Source organism: Mobula birostris, chromosome 19, assembly GCF_030028105.1.
Source record: "Mobula birostris isolate sMobBir1 chromosome 19, sMobBir1.hap1, whole genome shotgun sequence".
Classification (NCBI taxonomy): domain Eukaryota; kingdom Metazoa; phylum Chordata; class Chondrichthyes; order Myliobatiformes; family Myliobatidae; genus Mobula; species Mobula birostris.
This window is the reverse complement of record NC_092388.1, coordinates 42,691,290-42,704,033: the sequence shown is the minus strand read 5'-3', so window position 1 is coordinate 42,704,033 and position 12,744 is coordinate 42,691,290. Positions and strand designations below refer to the sequence as shown.

General features: G+C 44.6%; 1 protein-coding gene across 2 annotated transcripts in view; it reads right to left on the bottom strand.

The window, feature by feature from the left end:
- LOC140212555 (ankyrin repeat domain-containing protein 33B-like) overlaps positions 1-10,553 on the bottom strand; it is a 56,160-nt gene extending 45,607 nt beyond the window's left edge. The window contains exon 1 of one of the 2 annotated variants that reach the window (XM_072283522.1): positions 10,487-10,553. In XM_072283522.1, coding sequence (XP_072139623.1) covers positions 10,487-10,549 — 63 coding nt within the window. In that variant the 5' untranslated portion in view covers positions 10,550-10,553. Of the gene's footprint in view, positions 1-9,255; positions 10,458-10,486 lie in introns of those variants that run through there. The other variant, XM_072283521.1, reaches the window with a different exon arrangement.
- Between the last annotated feature and the right edge of the window lie 2,191 nt (positions 10,554-12,744).

Here is a 12,744-nt window from a genome sequence, read left to right as displayed (position 1 = left end):
TGTGCTTAGCCACACAGTCATAGGTGTAAAGCAAGTACAGCCGGGGGTTAAGCACACACCTGTGCTGGTGGAGATCTTAACCAGTTTTAGATGGTTTTGCTTTTTGAGTTACAAGAACAATGAAGTATAGATTACATTAAAGCTGTTTTTCAAAATACAGAGTTTCAAAGTCCATTATTTAACGAAAGCTGATGAAGTGTTATCTATAGAAGAGATTCCTGATGGAACCCCTAGAAGAGATAGGTGAAACTTCTATGTCAATGATTAAAGCAGCCAGCACCAATCAAGTTAACAATGAGGATATCAGGATAACTTCAAGCAGGAAACAAAGGAAATTTTGACTGATGTACTGTGTTTGGAGACGATGCACTTAAGACATTGTGACACTTACATGGATGGGTTGAATGTTTACTAAATGAATGGTTACTATGTGGGTTCCTGCAAGAAAATAACTCTGTCAGCTTTATAACTCAATGATCCCAACTGATTCATATAAAAACAGATTCTGACAGAGCAACTGGACAAAATCTGACATACCACAAGAAAACAGGGCAAACCAGCAACCAATAAAGCAAAAAAAAGAAGCTATGTCCTTGTTTGCATGGAAGTGGGGTCCTTCAGCTGGCTTTGGCAATAAAATGGTGTGATGTCATCAACTGATGTAGATTATAAAGTAATGTTATGAATTTCTCCTAATATTGGCACCTATCAATCTACCATGCACCAATACTTAGATAAATCAAACCACAGGCTATGCTCCTTTTCACAGTGTACAAACAGAAACATGAAACCCAGTACAGAAATTTGTATAGTCCAAGGTTGTGGATGAGCTTCTACTCAACTGCTTTGAGACTGTAAGCTGATCCACATTCAAAGACTCAGCAGCTAACCTGGAGGAGTATGTCACCACCATCATGGACATAATCAAATAGTGATAGAGGATTTGGTACTAAAGATGTCAATCCAGACATTCCCTACTTAAGTCCAAGACTGCAGCATTCAAACCATGTTACCCTGACCTACACAAGAATTCAAGACACGACCTCTGTAAAGCTATCAGGGGTGCTAAAAGATAATACCAGTCCAAAATTGAGATCCAGAGAAGCCATCAGTTGTGGCAGCACTACAAAACAAAGCTGGGCAGCATTGTCAATAACAGCATATCCCTTCTCAATGAGCTTAATGCATTTTATGGACGTTCTGAATGGAAAGGGAATGGAATATCATCACCCATCCTGAAAGTGTTCAATGCACATGTATCCACAGTCACCACTGCAGACATTAGATCAACCTTCAATACTACACTTCCAAGCAAATGCATCTCTATTGTCCTAGACCTAGGACTTCCTCCCAGAGCATAGGAAGGGGATGAAGAGCCTAGTGATTCCCAGAAGTGAGCATCACCAACAGCCTGTCCTGGTCCAATCATGTAGAAGCCATGGCCAGGAAATTATACTAACTCCTTTTACTTCCTTAGGAAGCTAAAGGAATCTGACTAATCCTTTTTGACTCTCACCGATTTTTATTGATGCACCATAGAAAGCATCCTATCTCAGTGCATCATGACTTTGTATGGCAACTGCACTGCCCAAGACTACAAGAAGCTACTGAATTGTCTCTACGTCTCACTGCCTTAGTAATGCAGCCAACCATCAAAAGCCCCACTCACCCCAGACATTCTCTCTTCTCCCAACCCCCCTCCAGAAATGGCAGAATATTTTTTAAAAAAGCCTGAAAACATACCACCAAGCTCAAGGACAGCTTCTCTTCCACACTTATAAGACTATTAAAGCATCTCCTAGTACAATAAGATTAACTCTTGACTCAATCTACCTTGTTAGAGCCTTGCACATTATGGTCTCCCTGCACTGCAACTTCTGTATAACAGTACACTTTACTCTTCACTGTTATTGTACAATCTCAATGCACTCATGCGATTAAATGATTTGTATAAATGCCTTGCATAGCAAAGTTTTTTTTACTGTACCTCAGTACATGTAATAATAAACAATTTATCAATGTATTTATCAACTTAACAATAACCTTCAGATGCCAGGAGTGGAAACTGGGGACTGGGTGATCTCATCCTATGATTTTCTCATTCCTAAAAATTAGCAGAGGAGAAGTCAATAGTTATATAACATCTAAATTTCCATTATTCTTCTTCACGTGCCTTGCGCGTTACACGCTTGGGTGTTCATGGCTCTCCACATCGAACGATCCCTCGCAGCGTCAATGATATCTCGCACATTTAGATTTGTTAGTTCTTTCACAGTGTCCATATATTTTCTTCTTTGAAAATTTCCATTATCTGCTCCAAATATGTCATTTGACACGAAGTGGAAATTCGTAAATGTATTTCTATGAACCTGTGCTAACCAGTGGAAGTTAAAATTATTATTTAGGGTTTAAGTGAAAGGAGGTGAAATATTATTTGCAGTATACTTTTACTCAGCAAGTAGAATCAAGTTATAAATAAATACTGACAAAATTATATGCATTATCTTTGTTACCCTTTTGTTGGAACTCAGGATCAAGCCACACTTCAGAAAACTCAGCAGCTCACCCAGGCTAATATTCTAGTGCAGCAGTGTTCTGCATTGTTGGTGAAATATGGCAAAGAGAAAATCAGTAGCTAGACGACCCATAACTCAATCCTATCTAGGACTAGATTTATTTTCTCTCTTTTTCTTTCTTTCTTTCCTCTCTCTCTCATGAAATCATTTATTTTCCTGGGCATGTATATGTAACATGCTGGTTAAGATTTTACTGCTAATGTTGTAGGGCGTTTAATTTTATGGCTTTCGATAGAAGCAGCGTGTTCTGCTGGTAGTGTTTGGATTACTGTTAAAGATAAGGGGTTGTGATGTTCATGCTTAGGAATGTTGTGGAGAGTGGAATTGGGAGAAGCTTCTAAAGAACGCTGGGAGGAGAGGTTTTTGTGACAGATACTGGTGTAGGTCGAGGTCTTTTTTGGCAAGAGCTGGGAGAAGACAGGAGGGAAGATGGCTGAGAATGCCACCCCTGTTGCACAAGATGCTTTGTGCAGATGAATGACTTCAAGGGAGAAGGACCAGTACTCCCATGGGGGAGCCCATTTGTTTAAGGAGGATGTTGAGCGAAGTTTGGAAGATGGTGTTTACTTTCATGCAGATCGTGGGTCCAGCACGCGAGTTAAAAACAACTTCAAGATCAGCTCCAACTTACGTGCACATTTGGACTGGGTTAACTGTAATGGGCCCTTTTTATTTTTTCCTTTTGTTTTCCTACTAACTGTTCAATAAAGCTGACATTTGTTAATATACTTTATAATTGAAAGCAGTGTACAATCTGTTATTTCTTGCCGACAGCTAATTGCATGACAGCAGTATTTACACAGTATTCACACACATATGGGACATCCTAACCTCCCAGCTTTGGTGGGACCCAAGTCAAATCAACCCTAGACGCACGGAGGCTGTGAAAGGTGGCTGTTAGTGAGGGGCTAACAAGCTGCGTCTCTAGAGATGCCCAGTTAAAAGGGCTTTCATATAATTCACACTAATTTGTGTTTGTCATGTTTGCAGTGTACTGTGCTGCTGCAAAAGGGTAATTTTCATGGTGTTTATAGCCTGGGTATGTACAGCTACGAGAATGAGCTTAAATCGAAGTTGAAAATATGTAAGAACATTCCTACGAACCTGCTCTTTCCAGCATATAATAATCTCAAACCAAGGCCTCAAGGATCCATTCTAGAAATGGAAAAGAATCCCAACAATCCATGTGAAAAACCAGGGGGATCACTTTGAAATTCCACTTATTGTTCCCTCACCCAATCAATTGCTCTCCCCTGACCCAATGACAGTCCATTCCAGATTTTCACCTTCTCCCTAATACAAATAAGTACAAAGACAATATCGCAGTCCAGCAGTAGCACAAAGACAAGTGTCCTGATAAGGATTTCAGTCCGAAACGTCAACTGCTTACTCTTTTCCATAGATGCTGCCTGGCCCGCTAAGTTCCTCCAGGATGTTGTGTGTGTTGTACAAATAAGTACACCCTGCCAACTCTCTGGAATAATTTTACCCTGGAAGTTATTCTTACTTTCCTTCAAAGGTTTCTTTCCATCTGTGCAATCACTGCAGACACAATCTCAGTGCAGAGTGCCAAAGGCTACGTCATCTCCCCGATGCTTTCATTAAACTTCCACACCACAATGCTACATATCTTATGCTTTCCACTGGAATGAAGTTTGTCTGCAGGACAACCCATGTCATCTTCACTTCATCTCCCGAACTGAGGTTACCCCAAATTCAGTCTTCAAGCCAAAATATCCAATGCTGCACGTTAAGAGACCAAGTCATCGTTGCATTGAAGCATAAAAGTAAATGGGCCTTAAATCTATCGTTGCAAAAATATCTTCTACCAACCCGCCCCATTGCACAATGCCATTTCTGTGAAGGCCCTCCCACCACCAACTATAAAGAAATGCAATGAAACAGTAACTTTTTCCTCCCTTTCACACCAGTCACTGTAGTGTAGTGGTTAGCACGATGCTATTACTGCTCAGGGTGTTCCGGAGTTAAGAGTTCAGCTCCAGTGCTGTTCGGTAAAGGGTCTCTGTATGTCCTACCCGTGGAATGTGTGGGTTTTATCTGGGTCCTTCGATTTCCTCTCACAGTCCAAAGACAAAGTTTAATTGATCATTGTATAATGTCCTGTGATTAGGTTAGGGATAATCAGGTTAATTGGGTTTGATGGGGGTTGCTGGGGCACCATGGCTCGAAGGGCCAGAATAGCCTACTCAACGCTCTATCGCTAAATAAATAAATAGATAAGTAACTAAGTAAGCCAGCCAGCCTTTGGCCTTGAACACTTGCCAGCATATATTTTAACTTAACCAAATTAAGAAGTTAGATACAATGATGATTTAGTCTAGTTTGGAAAAATACAGATAATTCAGGACAGTAAAAGATATTTAAAACATTCAAGGACAATAGCTCTTTGAAAGTCGTGCTACATTAGTGCTTGCTGTTTCCCTTCCAGCTGCCTGACACTTCCAGACCAGCCCAGTTTGGACACACCCTGTCGGGAGCACAGAATATCTGCCTCAAAATCCTAATTGTAGGCTGCATGCCAGAGAAGGGGTACTTCAGGAGCATCAGTTACAAGAAAATTACCTTGCAGATACCCAGAAGTTATTCTTCACAACCTCTAAAATAAAACAGCAAGATCAGGTTGTTCCACAGATCTCAACTAAGTGTATTCTGGGCTGGTGGATTAATATTCCTCTGCAATGACCTTAAGTTCGCTCTGAAGTCCCTAGAGCACAGAAACTTTCATGAGTAACCAGAGATTCTAAAGAAACCACTAATGGTTTCCAGACATGGTCGTGACTACATGTATAAACAGTTTCCTTGTCTACTTTTATTATCATCTTGGAGTAAAATATATCACTATCCTGGAGATTTACCTGTCTTTAGTCCAATTGGTTCCCTCTGACACAATTTTAAAAGAAAATTAGCTCGTATGGAAAAAAAATACTCTGAAAGTAAAAAGGACATATGTATCATATTTTATATTGTTAAAGGAGAATACTGAATTTTTTTTACAAAGTACAGTCAATGAAGGGCAGAACAGGCTATATTTCTAAATTAATGAATCATTAGCACAAATTCATATAGCAATAGATATAAAACACAGGAATCAAAGAGCAACATCAACCATAAGGATGTGTCACGCACCAAGATCAAGTTAAAGCTGGGCTCAACTTTGAGCCAAAAGGAGGCGCTGACAATTAACACCAAAGGGTTTTCAAAATAAACCTCACCATTACTCCAACATGAGAAGCTACTTCTGCTACTGCTCAGAGATAAACACCCCAGTTTAAAAGGCACGGATCCTGGAAGCAAGCAGCAGCTGAATTCAAGGAACCACACCAATGGGAGAGAAAAATACCAGTAAGTGTGAGCAAGTAGCAGAAGCTGCATTGTCAGAACTGAACAAAGGTTGTGCAAGGGTTGGTCACAGATGCCCAAAGCAGTATACATAAATGCGGACATCAGAGTATTTTGTCATAAAAAGTGGAGCAAATCCACAGTGGAAACTTAATTTTTTTTTACTTATTCCACAGGACATCTCTAGTATGAAAGCTAGCCAATGCCTTGAGTATATTTGGGGGCACTTCTGAAATAAAATGTTACTGAACAAACAACTGAATTGGCCAACTCAGATTTAATCACGAGCAACATGCCCAAATTAATGAATATGGGATTGCCAACAGTGACCAAAATTCATGAGTTTTCAAAAACAGTTTGATAGGAAGTGGGGTGAGTCATGAACCAGAGCTCAAGTGTTTTGTACAGCTGACTGGAGCGATGATGAAATCTGAGCAGAATAGAACAGGCAGAATTTTTGACAGAAAAATAGATAAGGGCAAGAAATATACATAAAATGCTGGAGGAACTCAGCAGGCCAAGCAGAATCTATGGAAAAAAGTACTGCTGATGTTTTGGTCCGAGACCCTTCAGCAAGAGTGGGCAAAAAAAGCGGAGGAGTAGATTTAAAGGGGGGAGGGAAAATCACAAGGTGATAGGTGAAACCTGAAGGGGAGGGATGAAGTAAAGAGCTGGGAATTTGATTGTTGAAAGAGATACAGGGCTGGAGAAGGGAGGAGTCTGACAGAGGAGGGCAGAAGACCATGGAAGAAAGAAGAGGGGGGAGGAGCACCAGAGGGAGGCGATGGGTGGGCAAGAAGACAAGGTAAGTGAGGGGAAAGGGGATGGGGAAAGGTGAAGAGTGGGGGGCATTACCGGAAGTTTGAGAAATCGGTGTTCATGCCATCAGGTTAGAGGCCACCCAGACAGAATATAAGATATTGTTCCTCCAACCTAAGCGTGACCTCATCATGACAGTGGAGGCGGCCATGGACAGGCATACGTGAATGGGAATGGGAAGTGGAATTAAAGTGGACAGTAACTGGGAGACACTGCTTTTTCTGGCCGATGGAGCGTAGGTGCTTGGTGAAGCAGTCTCCCACTATACATCGGGTCTCATTGATATACACTAGGCCACACCGAGAGCACCGGATACAATAGATGACCCCAACAGACTCACAGGTGAAGTGTCACCTCACCTGGAAGGACCGTTTGGGGCCCTGAATGGTAGTGAGTGAGGAGGTGTTGGGGCAAGTGTAGCACTTGTTCCACTTGTAAGGAAAATTGCCAGGAGGAAGATCACTGGGGAGGGACAAATGGACAAGGAAGTGGCATAGGGAACGATCCCTGCTGAAAGCAGAAAGTGGTTGGGGAGGGAGGAAAAGAATGATGTGCTTTGTGGTGGGATCCCGTTGGAGATGCCAGTAGTTTCAGAGAATTATGTGCTGGACACGAAAGCTGGTAGGATGGTAGGTGAGGATAAGAGGAACCCTATCCCTGGTAGGGTGGCGGGAGGATGGGGTGAGAGCAGACGTGTGCGAAATGGAAGAGATGCGGTTGAGAGCAACATTGATGGTGGAGGAAGGGAAGCCCATTTCTTTGAAGGAGGAGGACCTCGCCATCATCTTGGAATGAAAAACCCCATCCTGAAAGCAAATGCAGTGGAGACAGAGGAATTGAGAGAAGGGAATGGTGTTTTTACAAGTAACAGGAGTGGGCCGAGGTGTAGTCCAGGTAGCTGTGAGAGTCCGTGGGTAAAGCAACCCTGGCCTACATGACTCAACTCATGTCACCCTAAAACCTTTCCACCATCTACAAGTGACAAGTCAGGATCATGTCCACTTGCCTGGATTGGTGGAGCACCAACTCTCAAGAAGCTTGATGCCTTTCAGGGCAACGCAGACAAAATGCAGGAGGAACTCAGCAGGTTAGGCAGCTTCCAAGCGAAAGCAACTCACTTGACTAGTACCCTTTCACCCCCTTTGAAAATTCATTCCCTCCACCGCTAGCACACAGATAATGCAACGTACACACATATGAACTTTAGTTCTGAATGTTATTTGCTTACTTTAATTGTTTACACAATTTGTTCTTGTTTTGTATATTGGGTGCTTTGTTATTTTTTTTAAATGGGTTCCACTTGGTGTTTTGTGGCTGCCTGTAAGGAGACAAGGTTGTATATAGTGTACATATTTTGAATTTTGATATTCAAAATGCCCTGCAGCAGCAAAGACTAACGAATTTCTACAGATGTACAGCATAGACCACTACGACTGGTTACATCACTATTTCTCTTTTTAAATTTTTTCAAAAACTTTGTTGTCCAGCACTTTACACTGCCGCAAAACATACTTCACAAAATATGTCAGTAATAATAAACGTGATCCCCTATCTAATCACCTAGGCTGCACATACAGCACCTCCCAAATCCTCAATCTTTACCAACAAGAATGGCATGCACAGCAGATGCTTGTGAAAACCAGCACCTATATACATTTCTGTCCAATTTGTGTACCATCCTGGTCCTTCATCGCTAGACCTCCCTTCCCAATACTGCTGAGGGAGTACATTCGTCAAAGGGAATGCAGCAATTGTAAATGGCCACTTACCATCACCTACTCAAGGTAACTAGAGATGAGAAATGAATGCCAATGGTATCCAACCTCCCAAAATGAATAAAAATTATAAAACAAGTGGATTATCAACATCACAAAAATATCTACAAATGTTTTAAGGGAACTACAGACCCACTCAAATTGTAGTTGGAAATTGAGAAGCAAGAGATTTCCTACGGGTAACTATACCCAATTTCCCTCGGGATCAATAAAGTATATCTATCTATTTATCTAACAATGCAAAACAATACAAAGGACTGGAAAGGAAGGGAGAAGACGCCAGAATACGGGGGGGGGGGTGAGGAAAGGAGACCAGGTGAGGGGTAAGGCGGATGGGTCCCTCAGTTGGCCTCACCCATCACCTGCCAACTTTTACTCCTTCTCCTCACCCCACATTCTTATTCTGGCTTCTGCTCCTTCTCTTTGAAGTCCTGATGGATGGTCTCGGCCCAAAGTGCCGACTCTTTATTCCCCTACATCAGTGCTGCCAGACTTGCCGAGTTGGAATGCGGGAGCCCGGCAACATGTGCCGGGCGTGCACGGGGTTTGGGCGCCGTGCGCATGTGTACAGCGGCACAGAGTAAACATGTGCAAGTCAGTGTGTGGATGTGTGGGAACACGCCGGGCGCATGTTAACACAAGTACTCCAAACTGGGCGTGTGAGAACGCGGCTGTGTGTGTGTTGAAGCATTGAGTCCGGTACAGCCCTAGTGCCCCTCACTTACCCGACCATTCCTGTCCACCGCCATCACCTCCTGCTCGCTCAGCTCCCGGCACATCAGTTCTTTGAGTCCTACGGCGTTGTTGGTGGCGCAGGCTCGGTAGAAGGTGAGCGGGCCCTCGGTCGCGTTTGTGATCTCGCTGCTAGGGGAGCGCAGCTCCGGAGGGTAGAAAGAATCGTCCGACAGGACGCTGCAGGTGTCTGACTCCGACCGCTCGTCGGCATCCTCCTGGATCTCGGTGCCTGCATCCTCCCACTCGTCCTCGGGCAGATGCTGAGGGCATCCGACGGCGGCAGGGATCCCGCTCGTCGCGGCCGGCCGGTCGCCGACCACCTCCCTCGTTAGCAACATGCGGGTCGGCCGCTCGCCCGCCCGCCGTCACCACGGCAACAGTACGAGAGCCCCGGGAGCCGGCCTCCGGGGCGCATGGGCGGGGCGCGGGCTCGGCTGAGAGCGCCACCGGGCAACAGCCGCAGATCACGGGGACGGGTCGGCTGCTGCTGGGCTGTGGCGGCGGTCCCGGGCCAGGGGCAGATCTTGGGTCGGAGTGCAAGCTCCGCAATATAGTGAGGCGCCAAACCGGGCGGAGTCCAGCGTCCCGAAGTAGGGGGGGTGGGATCTTGCCCGTATCGAAAGGGGAGAGGGAGGTCGCGGCTTGAGCTGGAGGCTATTTCCTTCGCTCAGCTCCGTCGCATCGCACATGCTTCATCATTGTCGTCGCTCTTGGTTGGCTCTTCTTGCTGGAGCGCTGCTGTCCGGATTCGGTGCTGCGGAGCTCTCGGTCGCCGGCCGCGCTCCGCTACAAACTATTGCCCGAGCACGTGGACGTACAACTAACAAGCCGGTCGGAACAGACTCCACTTAATCCGATCAGAGCAGATTGCAGCACAGGTTTAAAGACAAGCGGAGATTTGGGACGAAGCGGAGAATTTACGGTACATGGGACTTGTCCCGAGGCGGTGTCGCAGGTCCCGACACTCCTCAACCCGCTCGCATCTACAGTGACAGAGCAACCGAAACGCCTCTGGGAAATCCCGACCCGAAGCTCCAACCCTTCTTCACCGCAGGCTTTCACTTTTAGCGATAACCCCGCCTTCTCGATATTAATCTCACCGCCTGTCAGTATCACTCGCTTCCAGCCCTGGCATTAACTTCTTTTAATAGCGTTACCCCTTGCCCAGCAACGTTAGTACTGTACTCTGTTCGCAGCCATTACCAAATGTCTCTTAGTTACCTCTGGCATCCTGCCATTCTTCGGTCCTCCCACCCATCCGTTTCTTTCATCCTTGAGTACCATCGCTTCCTATTAATTTATTACACCATCCTTCTGTGCGCTTCTGTCACATCCCTTGTGTTCCTCCGTGGTCTTTTTCCTCGTCTGCTGAAACTTCTCCCTGTGGTACGTGGCCACCCAGTACCCGGCTACGGTACCTCTGTATTCTGATCGCTGTCATTCCGTTTTCTCTGTCACTGTACAACTCTTTAATTACCAGTCTCTTCTAGTTATTCCTCTGCGTCCAATTATTCTCTTCGGCTCCTTTACCATACCCGTCCCCCTTGATTTCCATACCTTCTCTCCTCCCTGTGTTCTTCCTCGCCCAACTGCCTGTCACACCTCTGTTTCGCTGCTCGTTACCCCATTTACTCCTTACCCCCTCCCCTTTTCCTTCATTGGAGCTCTCGGACAGGTTAGAGTTTTGTTCTCTCATACGCCAGTACCTGTCATCAAAATCCCCAGCCCCCATCACCGTGTTCAACAGTTGGGTTTCCAGTGCCACGGGATGGACTGCTTGGTGCTTTTTTGGGGAGGTGGAGGATGGAAATGCATGTGTTTTTTTTTCAAACCCATGTCCTACCCACGCAGTGTTGTGTATTCGGTTCCCACGTGATTTCCACGCGATTAGTTTTTGTTTTGTATATTATGGATGACGGAATGGTGCTTTTTGAAGAGCGGTTGCGGACAATTTTTGCATTTTAAAAAAAACCCTCAGTCAGTGGTGAAGTGACTGCCCTCGACCTCAATCTGCCATTGACAGGCTTTCCAGAAGATGCATTCAACGGACGAGTGACAGAATGCTGTGTGCTTGTCGAATTTTACCAGGGCGGAGAGAATTCTAGCGTTTGTCTGGAGACCTTGAAATAAATTGTTTTACTTTCGTGTCTGCAGAGGTACTTCCGTTTACATCTTGAGCTCGTAAATTTTAAAAATAAAATTACAGTTGTGGGCAACAACTTCTAACAGATTCTGAATTGAAGATAAACTATTGTTTAAAACGGTGTAATTGTTTATTCCTTCAGATAATGTGAGTGTGAGTCAGAACCTCCACAATGACGGACATAAAAACTACATGATTACACCCTCTTCCTGAAAGCAGTTATCCAGTTTAGACTTAACAGGTTAATCAGTAACATGAGATTCTGCAGGTGGTGGAAATCCAGATCAACAGACAAGGTGCTGGAGGAGCTCAGTAGGTCATCTTGGAAATGAATGAAGGATCTCAGCTTTTTATTCTTCACTATAGATGCTGCCTAACTTGCTGAGTTTCTCCAGCATTTCGTGTGTGTTGCATGAGGAATCCTGTATCCTTTATCATGGATGGATCTGCCTTACATGGATAGATACTTTATTGATCCCAAAGGAAATCACAGTATCACCGTGACATTACAAGTGCACAGATAATACAAACTTTAGAAGAGAATAAGAAAGAACAAAAAAAAGTTACCTCAAACAGGAGGAAGTCATTTTCCTAACTATAGGTTGACTCTTTCTAGAGCCTAATGGCTGATGGTGAGAATGACCTCATACAGCGCTGTTTGGAGCATTGCAGTTGTCTTAGTCCATTACTAAAGGCGTTCCTCTGTTCAGCCAAGGTGGCAGGCAGAGGGTGAAAAACATTGTCCAGAATTACCAGGATTTTTTGTAGGGCCCTTGGTTCTACCACAGCCTGCAGTGTGTCCAGTTTGACTCCTACAACAGAGCCAGCCTTTCTAATCCGTTTTTTGAGCCTGTTGGAATCACCTGTGTTGATGCCATTGCCCCAGCACACCACTGCATAGAAGATTGTACTGGCAACAGCAGACTGGTAAAACGTGAAGGAGAGGCCTGCATACTCTAAAGGACTCAGCCTCCTCAAGAAGTAGAAGTGACTCTGGCCCTTCTTGTACACAGCCTGTGTTGGTGTTCCTCTCAAGTCTGTCATCCAGGTGCACCCCCAGGTACTTGTAGATCCTCACCGCATCCATGTCCTCATCATCAATAGTAACAGGGAGTAGTGCAGAGTTAGTCTTCCTAAAGTCCATCACCATCTCCTTTGTCATACTGGCATTGAGCTGCAGATGATTCAGCTTGCACTATTTGACAAAGTCCTCCAGGGCCCTGTATTTGTCATCCTGTCCACCCAACTATTGCTGAGTCATCAGAGAAGTTCTGCAGATGTCATGACTCAGTGTTGTATCTAAGGTCTGAAGGATACAGGGTAAACAGGAAGGGAG